The 14300-nt window shown below is 37.5% G+C and overlaps 4 protein-coding genes across 4 annotated transcripts; all 4 read right to left on the bottom strand.

Annotated features, from left to right (window-relative positions):
- Positions 1-81: 81 nt before the first annotated feature.
- Positions 82-1493, bottom strand: LOC106649752. The gene has a single exon (XM_014367343.2). It carries the CDS (start codon positions 1417-1419, stop codon positions 82-84), a length of 1338 nt encoding a protein of 445 aa, XP_014222829.1. The 5' UTR covers positions 1420-1493.
- Positions 1494-2746: 1253 nt separating this feature from the next.
- On the bottom strand, positions 2747-6988 carry LOC111693884. The gene is made up of 2 exons (XM_023459950.1): positions 6565-6988; positions 2747-4848 (listed from the first exon to the last, which is right to left on the bottom strand). The coding sequence occupies exon 2, from the start codon at positions 4676-4678 to the stop codon at positions 4292-4294; it is 387 nt and encodes a 128-aa protein (XP_023315718.1). The 5' UTR covers positions 4679-4848; positions 6565-6988; the 3' UTR covers positions 2747-4291.
- A 1277-nt stretch (positions 6989-8265) lies between these two features.
- LOC106649753 (sodium-coupled monocarboxylate transporter 1-like) lies at positions 8266-10928 on the bottom strand. Its single transcript, XM_014367344.2, has 8 exons — positions 10612-10928; positions 10187-10532; positions 9902-10056; positions 9685-9825; positions 9509-9617; positions 9206-9427; positions 8587-9095; positions 8266-8491 (listed from the first exon to the last, which is right to left on the bottom strand). The coding sequence occupies exons 1-8, from the start codon at positions 10824-10826 to the stop codon at positions 8347-8349; spliced, it is 1842 nt and encodes a 613-aa protein (XP_014222830.1). The 5' UTR covers positions 10827-10928; the 3' UTR covers positions 8266-8346.
- A 261-nt stretch (positions 10929-11189) lies between these two features.
- On the bottom strand, positions 11190-14157 carry LOC106649802 (sodium-coupled monocarboxylate transporter 2-like). Its single transcript, XM_014367431.2, has 8 exons — positions 13823-14157; positions 13406-13751; positions 13161-13315; positions 12954-13094; positions 12788-12896; positions 12503-12724; positions 11936-12438; positions 11190-11684 (listed from the first exon to the last, which is right to left on the bottom strand). The coding sequence occupies exons 1-8, from the start codon at positions 13996-13998 to the stop codon at positions 11615-11617; spliced, it is 1722 nt and encodes a 573-aa protein (XP_014222917.1). The 5' UTR covers positions 13999-14157; the 3' UTR covers positions 11190-11614.
- Between the last annotated feature and the right edge of the window lie 143 nt (positions 14158-14300).

The raw sequence follows: 14300 nt of genomic DNA, 5'->3' as shown, positions 1-14300 counted from the left end.
ATTGTATTATTGAATCTCGAACACAGGAGAAATTTTCTTAAATGCAAAAAATCACAGATCAGAGTAAGACTAGTGATCATATTAGTAGTCTTCGAGCTCCTGTGGAAAAGGGGGCATATCGCTGTGCAAAGGAATGAGATTTCCATTTGTCATATACCAGCCCCAATCAGTAGCTCTTTTTTTGTTGCCAAGCCAAGATTGCACTTGCAAATATGTTCTATACGCATGTTGTATAACACTGCCTTCTGTAGGTGGTAAAGATTCAAATTTTACCAACCCCTTTCCACTTAGTTTGACAAAACGACGAAATCGTAATTCATTCAGTGTAATATCTCGATTTTTTCCGCCATATAACTCTTGAGCTATTTTCATACCAGAAAATGCAATTTCGTGCCTTGGTGTGTTTGTATAATAAAATTTTTTTGCTTCCAATATCAAATCTTTTCTCTTCAAAAATAATTTAATTAATGCTCGTTTTCTTTTATTCAAAAAAGATGAGGTTGTGTTGCATCCTGAAAATGCATGTAGGAATAATATAATACACTGAAGTTGAGGATATTTGAAACTTTGATTGCTGCACACGTGGAAAGTGAAATCTTTTTCTTGGTGCAAAAAAAATATATTGTCCAAATGCTGTGTTCGTGCTGTTAAAATTGTCAATAACTCTACGTCAGTTCCAACGATCCATGTCCTGTAGTTTTCATTAGCATAGCGCATAGCCATTTCAACAATTAATGCATCGGCATCTTCTTCGGCAATTTTCGTTGAAAAACCTGCCTCATTTAATTTCTTACAAAGTATGTGAATCAATCTTACTTCATTTGTAGTTACATTAAAAAATGTATCTGAGGCTACACCAATAATGCCGTCTTCATAGATTTCAATTTCTCGTCCTATATTTTTCCTTTGCCTCTCTGCAGTTTTTATATACCATCTTCCATCAACAGATTCAGGATATCCATCGAATATAACACAACATTTTCGAGAGTAATGTTCAACAATATAATTGATAAAGAAATTGATAATATTCTTGACTGGTGTTTTTGCGGGCCAAACAATATGTTGTAAAAGAAAACATCCGTCGATTACAAAATAATCATTTATGTGAGGAGAAATATCATAAATGAAATTAAAATGTAAGTAAAATTCGATATTTCTTGTTTTTCTCATTCCATTTGCATCAAACAACGTGGTAGGAAATGCAGATAATTCATATTCAAAAAATGTAGGCAAATCTTCTTTCGTTTGAATGTTCAAAGAAATTCTCTGGAAAAGTATTGCTAGATCTTTAAAAATAGCTTCGTCACCACATTGATGAACTTTGTTGAATATTTCTAAATCTTTTTTCGCTTTTTTCGAGCTTTTCTTTTTTGATTGAAAAATATTGCGGATGATTTTGCTCACACAAAAAAAACCCATATTTATCAGAATAAATTTACCTCTTCGGATAATATCAAAAGGGTCTAAATATCAGAAATGTAATTAAATTTCCACTGCACAGCACCACGAGAAACACGCAGCACAAAACTTAAAACTGCTCCCGATGTACACTCGATGAATTTTGGCTTAAGACTGAAATATTTTAAAACGTTCGATTCATCATCTTAAACGCATACTAAATTATAACTTGGTATTTTCGTTGATTACCGGAGATATCAAAAAGGAGTAGCATATGGTTTCAGGCCAATAGAATGCATATTTTTTCTCGATATTACTTTCTTTTCTTACGAGTTATTAATTAGAAATCTGAGTCTACGGTCATAAAAATGAGCTATTCAAATACAGATGGCCTGTTCATACCAAAAACAATAGAAACAGTGAATAATGCGTAGGTACAATTATAATTAAGACATATACGTACAATGTCCGTGGACTAATTTTGTCCTTTTGACACGAATTCGGACGGTGTGGGACTTGTATAAGCATACGACGTTCCGTAATTCAGTGGACAAAATTGTATCGTAACTAACTTATTTCGTATCGGCTTTGTCTCGGTCGCTAACTACAAGTGCTCTAGGACTTTCCGGTTTTTCGCGATCTAGGGCAGTAATGTACTATTTTTTAAATGTAAATAATTCAAGCGATTAAACTAATTGTAAGTGTAATAAACAAATAAGCAATAACTATAAATAAAAAGAATTGACCGTCAACTGATCTTACCCTTTAGTAAAATACAAAATTATTACGTGTATAAGATTAATATAAATTTAATGCCTAAATAAAATCTATCTTTGTACAAGACAATTATTTAAAACCTTCATTGTAATGAATTGTTTATTGAGAGGGTCGATTCCGTTTCATTCATTAGGAGCAAATATCCCGTTAGATTTTGAAACGCGAGGCATTTTGAGTTCGCATTTGCCATCGCGCGAACTTGTCTCGCCACAATTTCTCCCACTCTTTGACTTTTGTAAAAAGCTGGGTGCGCAGTGACTTTCCATCATGTTATTACTAAATTAATACTGATGACCAAGAGTCTCCATTGGTTTTACAACAAAGTTAGAGAGGTTTTATTTTAATTAAACGCAAAAGTATCAGAAACAACTTTCTAAAATCATTTTTCATCAACAGCTTTTGCTTCTCGAGATATGTGGAATTCTTTATATGAATTTTCAAAGATTTTGCGATTGAGCATTATTCAATACTTAAACGTTAGAATATTATTGGTTTTTAATTGATTTTCCAGAAATTACCTGTTGCGGGACAAAAAACCATATTTTTCATCTTTGAATATTTTCAAATTTTTATTTAGCCTGAACAATATGCTTATTAACATTATTTTATTTAAGTATGATGCAAAGTAAAATACTTTCACATATTAAAGTTGTGTTGTCTTTGTTTGAAACTTTATAGCTAATGATATAAAGAAACTAGTTATATTTACACTTGTATTTCATATTCGAACTGAAATTAAAATTATTTTACAAAATATTTGGCACATATGTTTCTCATCTATCACTAAATACTTTAAAAATTTATCAGATAATCTTAATATGAACATGGTTCTCATTAAAAGTATTAAAATTTAGTGTCAATTATCTTGAGTGAATTTTTTAAGAATTATTCTTTATCCAGAGTAAAAATAATTCTTATCGAATATATAGTACAAATAGGAATCATAAATAATCAATCGACAAACTGATTGTCTGGATCTATAACTAGATATTTTTAAAATCTTAAAGAGGATATTTACATTATTCCTCAGTTATAATGTAGCCATTTAAAAATAACTCGGCAATTTAGCAATTTAAACATTTATGAATGTTCCCAACGCATGATATAATTGTTCCTGATATTCTATTATTTTGTAGAAATCTTATTTAATGTATTCTATTTACATTGGTCGATTACAAGGCCGACATTGGAGTAATCATATATTATATATAATAAATAAGTTAGCTTCTTTACGCAAATGTGCATTTCCGTTTTTTAGAACGGTGGTCAACATTTCAACAAGATATTGTTGATATAGGTCACAGTGGTGCATACGCTAAATTGAAATAGCAACCAAATTTATATTTATGACTACAATATTATATTATTTAATGTAAAAAATAATGTAAAAAATATTAGGCCTTTAATGTATGATTCGAGTAGATTAGATTATTGCTTTGTTTTTTCATTTTTCTCTTTTTTTCAATTGATCAATTCAATAATATAAGAAAAATAATCAAGTGGATTCTTGCGAAAAAAAGTCTAGATTCTAGACAGTACTTTTTAATAAATAAACAAAAAAGTCTATGAATTCTAATGATATCTCATGAAGTATGTGTTGATTCGGAAGAAATTGAGATTTTTCTCGTCAAAAGTAAAAGTTTTGCGTATACGCATGAGTACAGTTTTAACTTGATGTAAGTTACAGTCGCAAGAACTTCCTTAATATATAAAGCAAATCTTCATTTTTTTAGGTACACAGTTCTCACTTTAAAAAATTGATGAGCTACTGAGTTTGAGCAGTGTATAAACGTGCTGATTATTGGATAAATTGGTGCAGCGGAATGTATCAATTTTTAGTCTATAGAACGTTTCAAAATTGCCAAAAAGGGGTGTCCTTATTGATTTGCCTGGATGAGCAACAAACAAGATGTTGCGGGCGAAAGTTACTGTAAAATTATCACTTTGTGACAATCTAAAAATTCTTTGTGGATTATAATACGTTGCGCATTTCGATTAAGTTTCTGATAAGAGGCACGAACCTAAAAAAGTGCACCTAAAAAGCTCTTATAAAATGTTCTCTCGATTGCAAAGTTGAATCGTCATTCGGTTCAGTTATTTGGATCACGATACAGCCTCAAGATACATTAGATTTGGCTGGGTCGTCGATCGATGCAGCGTCGACTTTTTTCCGCGCATACTCATCTTGAAAGACTTTACGCTCGCGCAGCAGGGCGCAGGCCAGGAGATTCTGCCGGCGGGCGTCGGTCAGCCGAGAGAGCTGATTCTTGGCCGCGGCCGTGCGGACAGCTATGTCGTCGAGACCGGTCTCGAGGCGCCCGAGGCCCTCGCTCACGTTGGCCAGGATCTCAACGAGCAGACTGTGGCGCGCTCGGGACTGCTCTTCCTGGGTCAAAAGTCGTCGACGGGCCAGGACGATGAGCAGCACGAGGGCCAGCGCCAGGCCGAGAGCCACGAGGCCTCGTTGCAGCAGCTGCGCACTCGCCGCCTTTGGTCCGCTCATCGCGCAGTCTAGGACGCATCGCACAATGGCCTGATGCGGCGCACTACCCACCGGCACTTTTATGCTCTTGATAAAACGTCGGCCCGTTTTCGGCGCTATTTTGCCTGCCTGCTATCTCTCCTGCTCACGCTAAGACACCACTCGATGCATTTTCGAGAGTCCATGAATTTCTAGAACAAACAAAATTATCATATTTATTGCTTCAAAGCAGTACCTAACGCGTCGTGATAGTTAGAATAAAGTATCGCAAGTATTCGAGCCCCCAGAAAAGTTCAAGTTATTTTTTGCGTATCATATTTCGATGAAAAAATTTAATCAGATTACAATTTTCTTGCCGTCGAAGTTCATCAAATTTGTTGTATAATTTGATAATTGAACTTTAATAGTAACAAAATTTCGATTTTTGTTCGTGTTTCCGAAACACTGACATTGATCTTGGAATTCTGTTAATGCATATTTTAAACGTAAGACTTTATGAAGCATTCCTGCGTTCGAATATTAAATTCTCGCCAAGTCAAGATAGAAGCCACATTTTCAGCTTGATCGTCGGGCACAAATGTCATAATCGCCGACGACGAGTCGACGACGATGTAGATTTTCTCTTATACGCCCACGTGTGCGACTCACTTTTCAATGCAACGAAACGAGAGCATTGACCGCGTTCGCGTAGCGCTGCTCCATTTCGACGTGTCTATTCTCTATTATTATATTCGGTTTTTCTGCGCGGCGGCAGGCCACAATTAGCCGGCACATCATGATATTGTTCCACGCACGACTTGGCTCCTTTTTCCGCGTGCCAATCCCATTATGATGGACAGATGGACGCCCGAGCAGTGGACCTGACGCCAGCGCTGTTTTTGAGACTCGTAGCTCTGGCCGTTTGAAATTTCTTTTACGATGCTGCGTTCAGCTACGGATGTGACTGCTGCACTAGAAAACTGTCGGGTCGTTTTCTTTCTCCCGATACGACTGCAGCTACTCTTGAAATGAAAATAAACCAAGCGTGAGAACGAGATGACATTTTTTGCGTCGTTGGCGCGCGATTCAACGCGCGTATAAGCGTATTATATATACGTTTGCTTGAAGGATAGAGTCGAGCTGCCGTTTGTTCGATCTAGCATCGTGCGGCTACGCGTACGTTTGTTAGTGCTCGATGCGCGGCTGGATAATAGGGCAATGTCGCGCAACGTTCGAAGCTGACCCGAGCGAAGTCGTTACTTTACCGTTAATACGCACATGCACTTCTTGACAAGTGCTCAGTTGCAATTTTTCATCCATTCGAAACATTACTCAAATAGTGAAGGATCAATTTTTTACGAATTGACGATAATTGTTTCGCGCGATCGCCTTGAAACGACATTTACAAATTACAAGGTTTTCATAAAAAAAAAACGTACTTACGTATAAAAGTAAAAGAAGACTAAAAAGAATGAAAAATGGCAATATCAATAGTAACGTCAGAAAATAAATAACCTAGTTTAAAACATCAAACACTTGAATTTAGAACAAGCAGACATTGTTTACATTAATATAAGTAAATAACGAATGTATTTTAAACATTAGTTTTCCACTCGAAATAACTCGATGCATTCACTGTCATAAATTACGTAAGCCCGATGAATCGAAACCCCGTCTAATGTAAATAGATACGAAAGAAAAGAAATTTTCGTATATTATACGCTCTAAGTTGTGGCATCGGCTCAGATGACGATATTAAAAAGAGAAAACATGACTTTTTACGACTAGAAACAGCGCGTATATTTACAAGCTCATAAAGTCAGGCGTTATGTTATCTAAATAGAAATTAATACGTTCGAGCCGAAAATATGATTACGTGTAAAGTGAAGGATCAAGTCAAGAAAAAGACAAAAGTGTCAAGAGCCCACCTGCATGAGTGTAGCGAGGCCCGTTCCATCCCCGACTCAAGCGAGCATCGAAGCCGACTCCGCTGCTCCTCTCGTCCTCCTCGGCATCCCTGTGTCACACATTCCTCGCGGATATTTAACATGGGCGTACGGAGGAAGGTAGGAAGGGTTCGCGTCACAGCTGACGCCGAATTAGTTCGGCTACATGTGCGGCTTAGTGGGTGGCTCGGAGCTGCTGGAAGCGACGCAACATATATATCTATATACAAGAGAGGCTTTTGTCGTTGGGCCGAGGCCGAGAGCCGTATATAATAGCGGCGGCTTTTTGGCACGAGCTCTCTTCTCGAGCAGCGCAGCCACACAGTAGCAAGTTTAACTTGTTGCGGCCGAGAGAAAGGAAAGCTCGTTCGCGGACTGCACTCTTGGCTGTCTCTGCCCGTATACACCGTAGAGCAACTGCGGCGCACTCGTGAGCGAGCCCCCCCGCATGCAGCAGCAGCGACTCGGCGATTCTGCCTCTCTCGTCGTTTTTGCTCGCAGCTCCTCTGCCGTATATCGGAATCGGATGTGTGTGTGTATGAGCGACTAACGCATACAGATGCGCGCCGCCGCCGCCGTCATGGGCAAATAGTAGCAACAAATATGTATACGCACACGTACGTATGTACCTGCGTACTTGTACGTACGTGCAGACATGCGTGCACGAACCGGCGCACGTGTGTAGGCGCGCCCAGTCTGCACGCCGAATCAACCCCTTCTTCGCTCGCTCGCTCGCTTTTTCTCCTCCGCGGATACGAGCTCTTACCGCGGGTGAGAGAGACAATTTTTTTCTTCGCTCTTACCTTCGATAATGGACGTGTCATTGTTTACAGAAGATGTTTTTCGACAAAATTCGACTCTTCACGAAGGGTTCCGGATTATTTCCGGATTATCTCAATGAGGATCCAACCACTCGAAAATCTCAATGAAAAATATTTGGATAACTCAAACCCTCGGTTTTACAATTATCCTCAAATAATGTTTCTCTTAGATTATATAGTTGTTTCATTCGAACTCCTCAAATTCTTTATCGTAGTACTTTTTTTATAACATCGAATTCGAAATAATTGAATAGCTCTTATCATAGGGTCTACTTGTTAAAAATAGAGAACCTACTGAATTTTTGATTGATCGGGTAAAAAATTCCTTTATAAACTATGTATACGTTTCAAGTGAGAAAAAAATTCACTTGCAGCCGAAGCGAAGCTGCGCCTGCGTAAGGTTTAATCGATAAACAGGAGTGCGCGCGTAAATACAGCATTGATATGAAGAATATCTGTTTTTATAATATTTCCTGAACTTTTCATTCAATTGCTTCTGCATAAATTAAATATATTACAAATAAACTAAACAATGATTGAAATAAATTATCGTAGCTTTTTATTCGGAGCTTAAACGAATTTCATTATAAATTATAACGACTTTTAAAATAAATTTGAGAGAATTTATCAACATTTTTTAATAAAAGTCTTTTTACCAAATTTTCTAAGCAACTTAACCTTTATTATTTTATGATAGTTCTTAATAATAGTAAAGAAAAGCTAAATGTAACTTTATATCAAAAATATACAATACATTTCAATAAGATAAATTTGTTCTTTAGAGCGATATTACTCTAATAATCATTTTCGATCGAAAAAGCTAATTATTAACTGTTATAACGTAACAGCGTCTAGAGGCAAAATTTTATTTCAAATTTTGATCTTTGTACATTTTATAATAATTTAAAAGTTGATCATTAATATAATTCTTATAGTTAGGATTTTAATTTACTTCTTCTTTTTTATTTTTACCACGATCGAGACTGCTGCTTTCTATTTCGTCCTCTCCCCCAACCACTGGTTTCGGTGAAACATTAACAAATCCATTCGTTTGCATTTCAGACTGAACTTCTTGTTTTGGTATCCAGCTGTAAGAAAACACATTTATAATTAATTACAAATATCTAAAAAGTGTCACTCGAATAATAAAGTAAAAAATGTTGACAATGGAAATTATACTAACTGCCTAATGACGGGAGATACGTGATCAGGATTGACATTTGCTACATCGTCGGTCTCGCTAAGAAACCAAGATACAGCGCAGCCCACAGCTACCGTGATAACACTGCCAATGAGGGTGAAGTACAGAATAGCTATTTGGAAAAGTATCATGGGCTCCTCTTCGGGTGCCAGGGGCGGCAGGGGCGTCGCTGCCTGCTCCTGAACCGTCTCGTTCAACGGGTAAGGGCAGTTTTCGACGGACACCGGCAAGCTGGGGTTGCGTATGCGTTTGTGAACGACGTGCCATTGAGTACCACCGACGAGCCACACCATGAAAGTCAGGCCAACGCAGGCCCCCGTGATGGCACCTTTTTTGCCTACCCACGGCACCATCATAGCCAGAATGAAGAGACCCAGTAGAGGACCTTCGGTTGCACTGTTTAAACCATAAGCCATCTCGAACACGGTGCCCAGCTTTTCGATAATGAATATCAGTCCAATAGTCACGAGGCCAATTATCACTACCATGATCTACCGGATAAATATCAATTAGGTCAACCAATGATTTTCAATCGTCCATGTGTGTAAGTTAATCTTTATATTTAGCGTACACGAAAGGTAAGCACGGAGAGCTTTCATACCTTCATAATTTTAGCTGCCTTTGCATCTTTGTCGGCGCCTTCGGTGATCCAGCGATCGATGAAGTTCTCGTAAATAGTGCCGGAGAGCGTATTTAGACTGGCGCTCATAGTCGAGAGCGCGGAGCTCACGAGGCCAGCCAGAAATATGCCAGGCAAACCAAATATATGTCCGGCAATGTCCATTACGTAGTAGGGAAGCGTTTGATCGTTACGCTTCACTAACTTTGACAGCGACCGAACGACGTTTTACGTTTAAAATGATGCGGTGCTAATATATTTGTTAGGTACGTATTGCAGGCATACCTGGGCTGTGTAGGGATCGCAGTCGTGGTAGCGGGCGTACATGATGATTCCGGCGTAAACGCAAGACACCTGCAGAGTCGCCCAGCCGATCGATGTCAGCAGTACTGCCCTAAAAGTTTATTATCTTGTGCATTAACCGGAATTTTACTAGCGATCGTCCAACTCAAAATACTTACTTCCGGACGTCGGGCAACTTTTCAATGGCCAGATATCTTTGAATGTATTTCTGGCCCAAACCGAAACGGCTGAGCATCGTAAACGTCATTCCGAAAGACATTGCCCAAATGGTATTTCTGTCGAATGGACTTGGATTGAAGCTGTCATATAAAGTAATTCGATTTATAGACATTTGAATAATAAATTGATTTGTGAGAGTTTTATTTTGAATAATACTCGAAAAATTTGATTCTTCCTCCTTTATCGGCAATCTGCCATGCTGACTCGATACCGCCGACAGCGATGACGCCTAAAATCAATACGGTGGCAAGACTTCCTATCGTGAAAATGAATTGCAGAGTATCGGTCCAGACTACAGCTTTCACGCCACCCTGGATTCAAAGCTGTCTATGTACAACGCGAATCATTCAATTTTTATAGCTTTTATTAGCCAAGCCTCGTCTATCGGTCGATCGTGCCTATAATGCGTATTATAATGCATATAGGTATGTCGAAACTTACGAACGTTGTGTAGGTAATGCAAATGACACAGAAAAACGGCGTTATCACATGTAGGTCAAAGCCCGTCACTTGAGAAAAGGCAAGAGCTGGCGTGTACACGACGACTGGGATGTAGACGAACAGGGATATTACGTAGAGAGCCGAAGCAAACACTCGAACCGTTCGGGAGAATCGCATCTCCAAGTACTCGTGACAGCTGCACACCTGCAGCTGATGGAACACTGGAATCGTTACGTAAGCCGAGATCAGCCCTATGAATAGTGCCGCGACGGTGGCCGCAAAGTATTGGCTTCCGTGCAGGTAAACTTCCGTGGGTACACCCAAAAATGTGATGCCTGACAAAAAACTACGCGAGATAATTATTTAAAGTACAGCTGACCTCGTCAAATTGATCTCTGATTGAAGGACAATGATAAATATAATACCTAGCCAAAATGCTGATAGCTACTGGTATGTAGTGCATGTGCTTACCACCATACAAATATTCTGAGAAGCTGTTTTGCTTGCTAAAGATGGCCAAGTACAGACCGATCAGAAGACTGCAACCTATTAGGATGCCAAACAAGCAGTAATCGGACCAGCCGAAAATTAACTGCTTCATCTCGACCGACGGAGCGAGAGTTGACATCACGTACTTCATTTTCAACTTCGATTTCCCACAACTGAGTTACGTAAAAAATATATATCTTAAATTTAAGTGAAAACTTTTAACGACGTTTAAAACAAAATCGACGCGATGCAAACTAAGTTTAAATCGAGACTGCACGAGAGATGAATGTCAATTTCAAGGTATTTAATTAGACTGAGATTCAGATAAGACAATAAGCCTCGCGGTAAACAAAATTTCATTCGAATCGAAACTTTTTGTCAAGTAAGTCTCAGTTGTATTTTTCCAAACTTGCGGAATTTGCCACTATCGTCACCCCCGCTGCGAAATGATCCAAAACATTTATTAAATAGTTTACAGAAAATATTGTACAGAAAATTAAATCAGAATTTACAATTAGTTGCAAGAGTAGTTATCTTTTTATTGCTTTCGATTTTGATCTCTGATTATATTATTTATAAGATTATAATCCTGATTTTTATAATTTCAAATGGCAATTCCAAATGAACAAGTGGACAAATATGTTCAGTTATTAGCTTTATTTACATATTTTTTAAATATTTTTTGAAAATTATAGCTTCAAGTTGTCCAAATGAACCCCCAGTGAATATACATTTATTCTTCTGTTTGCACTTTATTGAAGATCCACTTTTTCCATTAATTCAATGTGATATAGTTTGCCAAACCAATGTGGTTTTGAAAAGTTTAATGTTTGTAAACATTAATGTTTTTTTGTCAAAATGATGATTTTGTCTACTAATGCTATACACAGGCCTATCTCCATTCCTCCAGATGTGATGGATTTGTACGGTAGATCTCGTTCAAATCATTTCTTTTTCTTCAGTAAATTCTTTTAGCGGTACTTCAGTATATTTTCGTTTGGGAAGAAATCTAAAATTTTAGAATTATTCTTAGAATCATGAGAAGTTTCATTGTTAACTTGCATTTGAACGTTATAATCTACACTTTAGTCTAATTGTGAATCTAACTAAAAATGTTTCACCAACTTAGTGGGCTTGACATACCTTTACGATTTCTTGATCATTAAAGTACTTAAGGCCAAAAGTTATGCATTTACATTAAAGCTCAAAATCGTATATTATTATTTACCGGATTGACTATATGAAAAAAAATTTGCGTACCTCCTAACGATTGGTGCAAAATGCTTTGGGTCTAGTTTTGATACATCGACTTCTCCCGTGATCCAGCTGACAATAACTCCAACTATAACTGTAATCGATGTCCCGGTAAGTGAAAGGAACATAATTGATAAACGAAATAATATAAATGGTTCGTCGTCGATATTTTGAGGTGCGGGAGTTGTCGTTTCATGAGTAATAGTTTCATTATGTAAAATTGTGCAGTTTTCAATTGACGTTGGTAAAGTCGAATAATGTATTCGCTTTGTCATCGTGTTCCACTGTATTCCACCAACCAACGCGGTCATCAGGACTAGAGCTAAACAAGCCCCACTTAAAGCTCCTTTTTTCCCTACCCAAGGAATCAGCATGCCGAGAATAAAAAGTCCCAATAAGGGACCATCCACGATACTGCTGAGACTATTGGCCATCTCGAAAATAGTGCCCAAATGCTCGATCACGAAGATCATGGCGATCGTGATGAAACCAATTATTACCGATATAAGCTAGAAAAAAAACATCATAATCATAAATCGAAAGAGTTTTAAATAAAGATGATATTAATCTTACTTTCATAATATTGGCAGCCTTTGAATCTCTGTTGGGCGAATCTGGTATCCATCTGTCGACAAAATCTTCGTAAATGATACCAGATAAGGAATTTAAACTTGCACTCATAGTTGAAAGAGCAGAACTGACAAGACCAGCAAGAAAAACGCCCGGTAAGCCATGCACGTGTCCAGCCACGTCCATCACATAAAATGGTAATGTTTGATCGCTTCGTTTAATAAACTATGAAACAAAATTGAGCTTTAAATTTACAAACTTCAAATATTTATTTTTAGTTTCCCATACATTTGCAGCCAATGGATCGCAGTCGTGGTACTTTGCGTAGACAATGAGGCCAGTGAGTACACAGCATAGTTGTAAAACAACCCATCCTCCTGCCATGAGAAACAGGGCTCTGCAAGGAAGTGGCTCGAAAATTAAAGTGCCATTAAAATTTTATACAATCTCTTACTTCTTGATGTCAACTTCTTCCTTAATAGACAAAAATCTCTGAATAAACTTTTGTCCCACAGCGATGCGGCTGAGGTATAAAAAAAGCGATCCAACAGTCATTCCCCAGAATGTATTTCTCTCGAACGGATTAGGATTGAGACTGGAATGAAAAGTTCTCTGTTAAACACTTATCAGAGACCCTTGAATCAGTAGTTAGGAAGCTCACTCAAAAATATCCAGTCGCTTTCCTTCTTTATTAATCCTCCAAACTTCAGAGAAACCTCCAACAGCATTAACACCTATTGTCAGTACCGTTATTAAACCTCCAATCGTAAATACGAACTGAATAGTGTCGGTCCATACTACTGCTTTAACACCACCCTTGATGAAAATTATTTTCCAATTAAAATTTCACATTTCAGTGAGAGCGCACAATTAGATTTAAATTCACAGATTCATAAAAGTAATCACCATTGTGGTATATGTAATGCAAACTATACTAAAAACCGGTGTTATCGTATGAATGCTATAGCCTGTTACTTGTGAGAATGCAAGTGCTGGTACATACACCACAAGTGGTATGTACAACAATAATGATACAACATAAAGACCAGAAGCCAAGAGCCGAATCAATCTTGAAAATCGGAGTTCTAAATATTCATAACTGCTGGCAAGTTGAAGATGGTAAAAAGTGGGCATGAAGATGTAAGCAGAGATCAGTGAATTTAATACAGCTGGAATAGCTGTGTTCACGAATTCAGCTCCATGAAAATAAACTTCTGTTGGAATCCCCAAAAATGTTATGCCTGATAATAAACTGTAAATCATAAATATCTCTATCGATTATCGTAGTTCTTTACAAATATATGTAAAGCTGAAAACACTTACCTAGCTAAAATACTCGTTGCCACGGGCACATATGCCATAGATTTTCCGCCGAATAGATATTCTGCGGCACTGTCTTGTTTACTAAAAAATCCAAAATATATCCCTATTAACAGGCTTACACCAAGTAAACCTCCAAACAAGGTATAATCGGTCCATCCAAAAGTTAACTGTTCCATGGTTAAAATAACTTATATTTTGCACAAAACGTGTTGCTGATAAAGTCAAAGTTGTCTTCTAAAATTAATTATTGGTGCTTGGACTTGGAGTTATAAAAGTTTGAAATTACATCAAAATTTTTACACGAAATTTTTACACCAGATGAAAATGAAGCTTCATTACTTAGATTCAAGTAATGAATGATGCATCAAGGACAATTCATCAAGAGCTGACAATTTGCAAGATAGCTGGATTGTTGACTCAATGATATGAAGATAAAATAGCCCATGAAAATTTCTTTGCAACTAGACGCGCCGCCAAC

Source organism: Trichogramma pretiosum, unplaced genomic scaffold (assembly GCF_000599845.2).
Source record: "Trichogramma pretiosum strain Unisexual culture from Peru unplaced genomic scaffold, Tpre_2.0 scaffold60, whole genome shotgun sequence".
NCBI lineage: Eukaryota > Metazoa > Arthropoda > Insecta > Hymenoptera > Trichogrammatidae > Trichogramma > Trichogramma pretiosum.
This window is presented reverse-complemented; position numbering and strand designations above follow the sequence as displayed.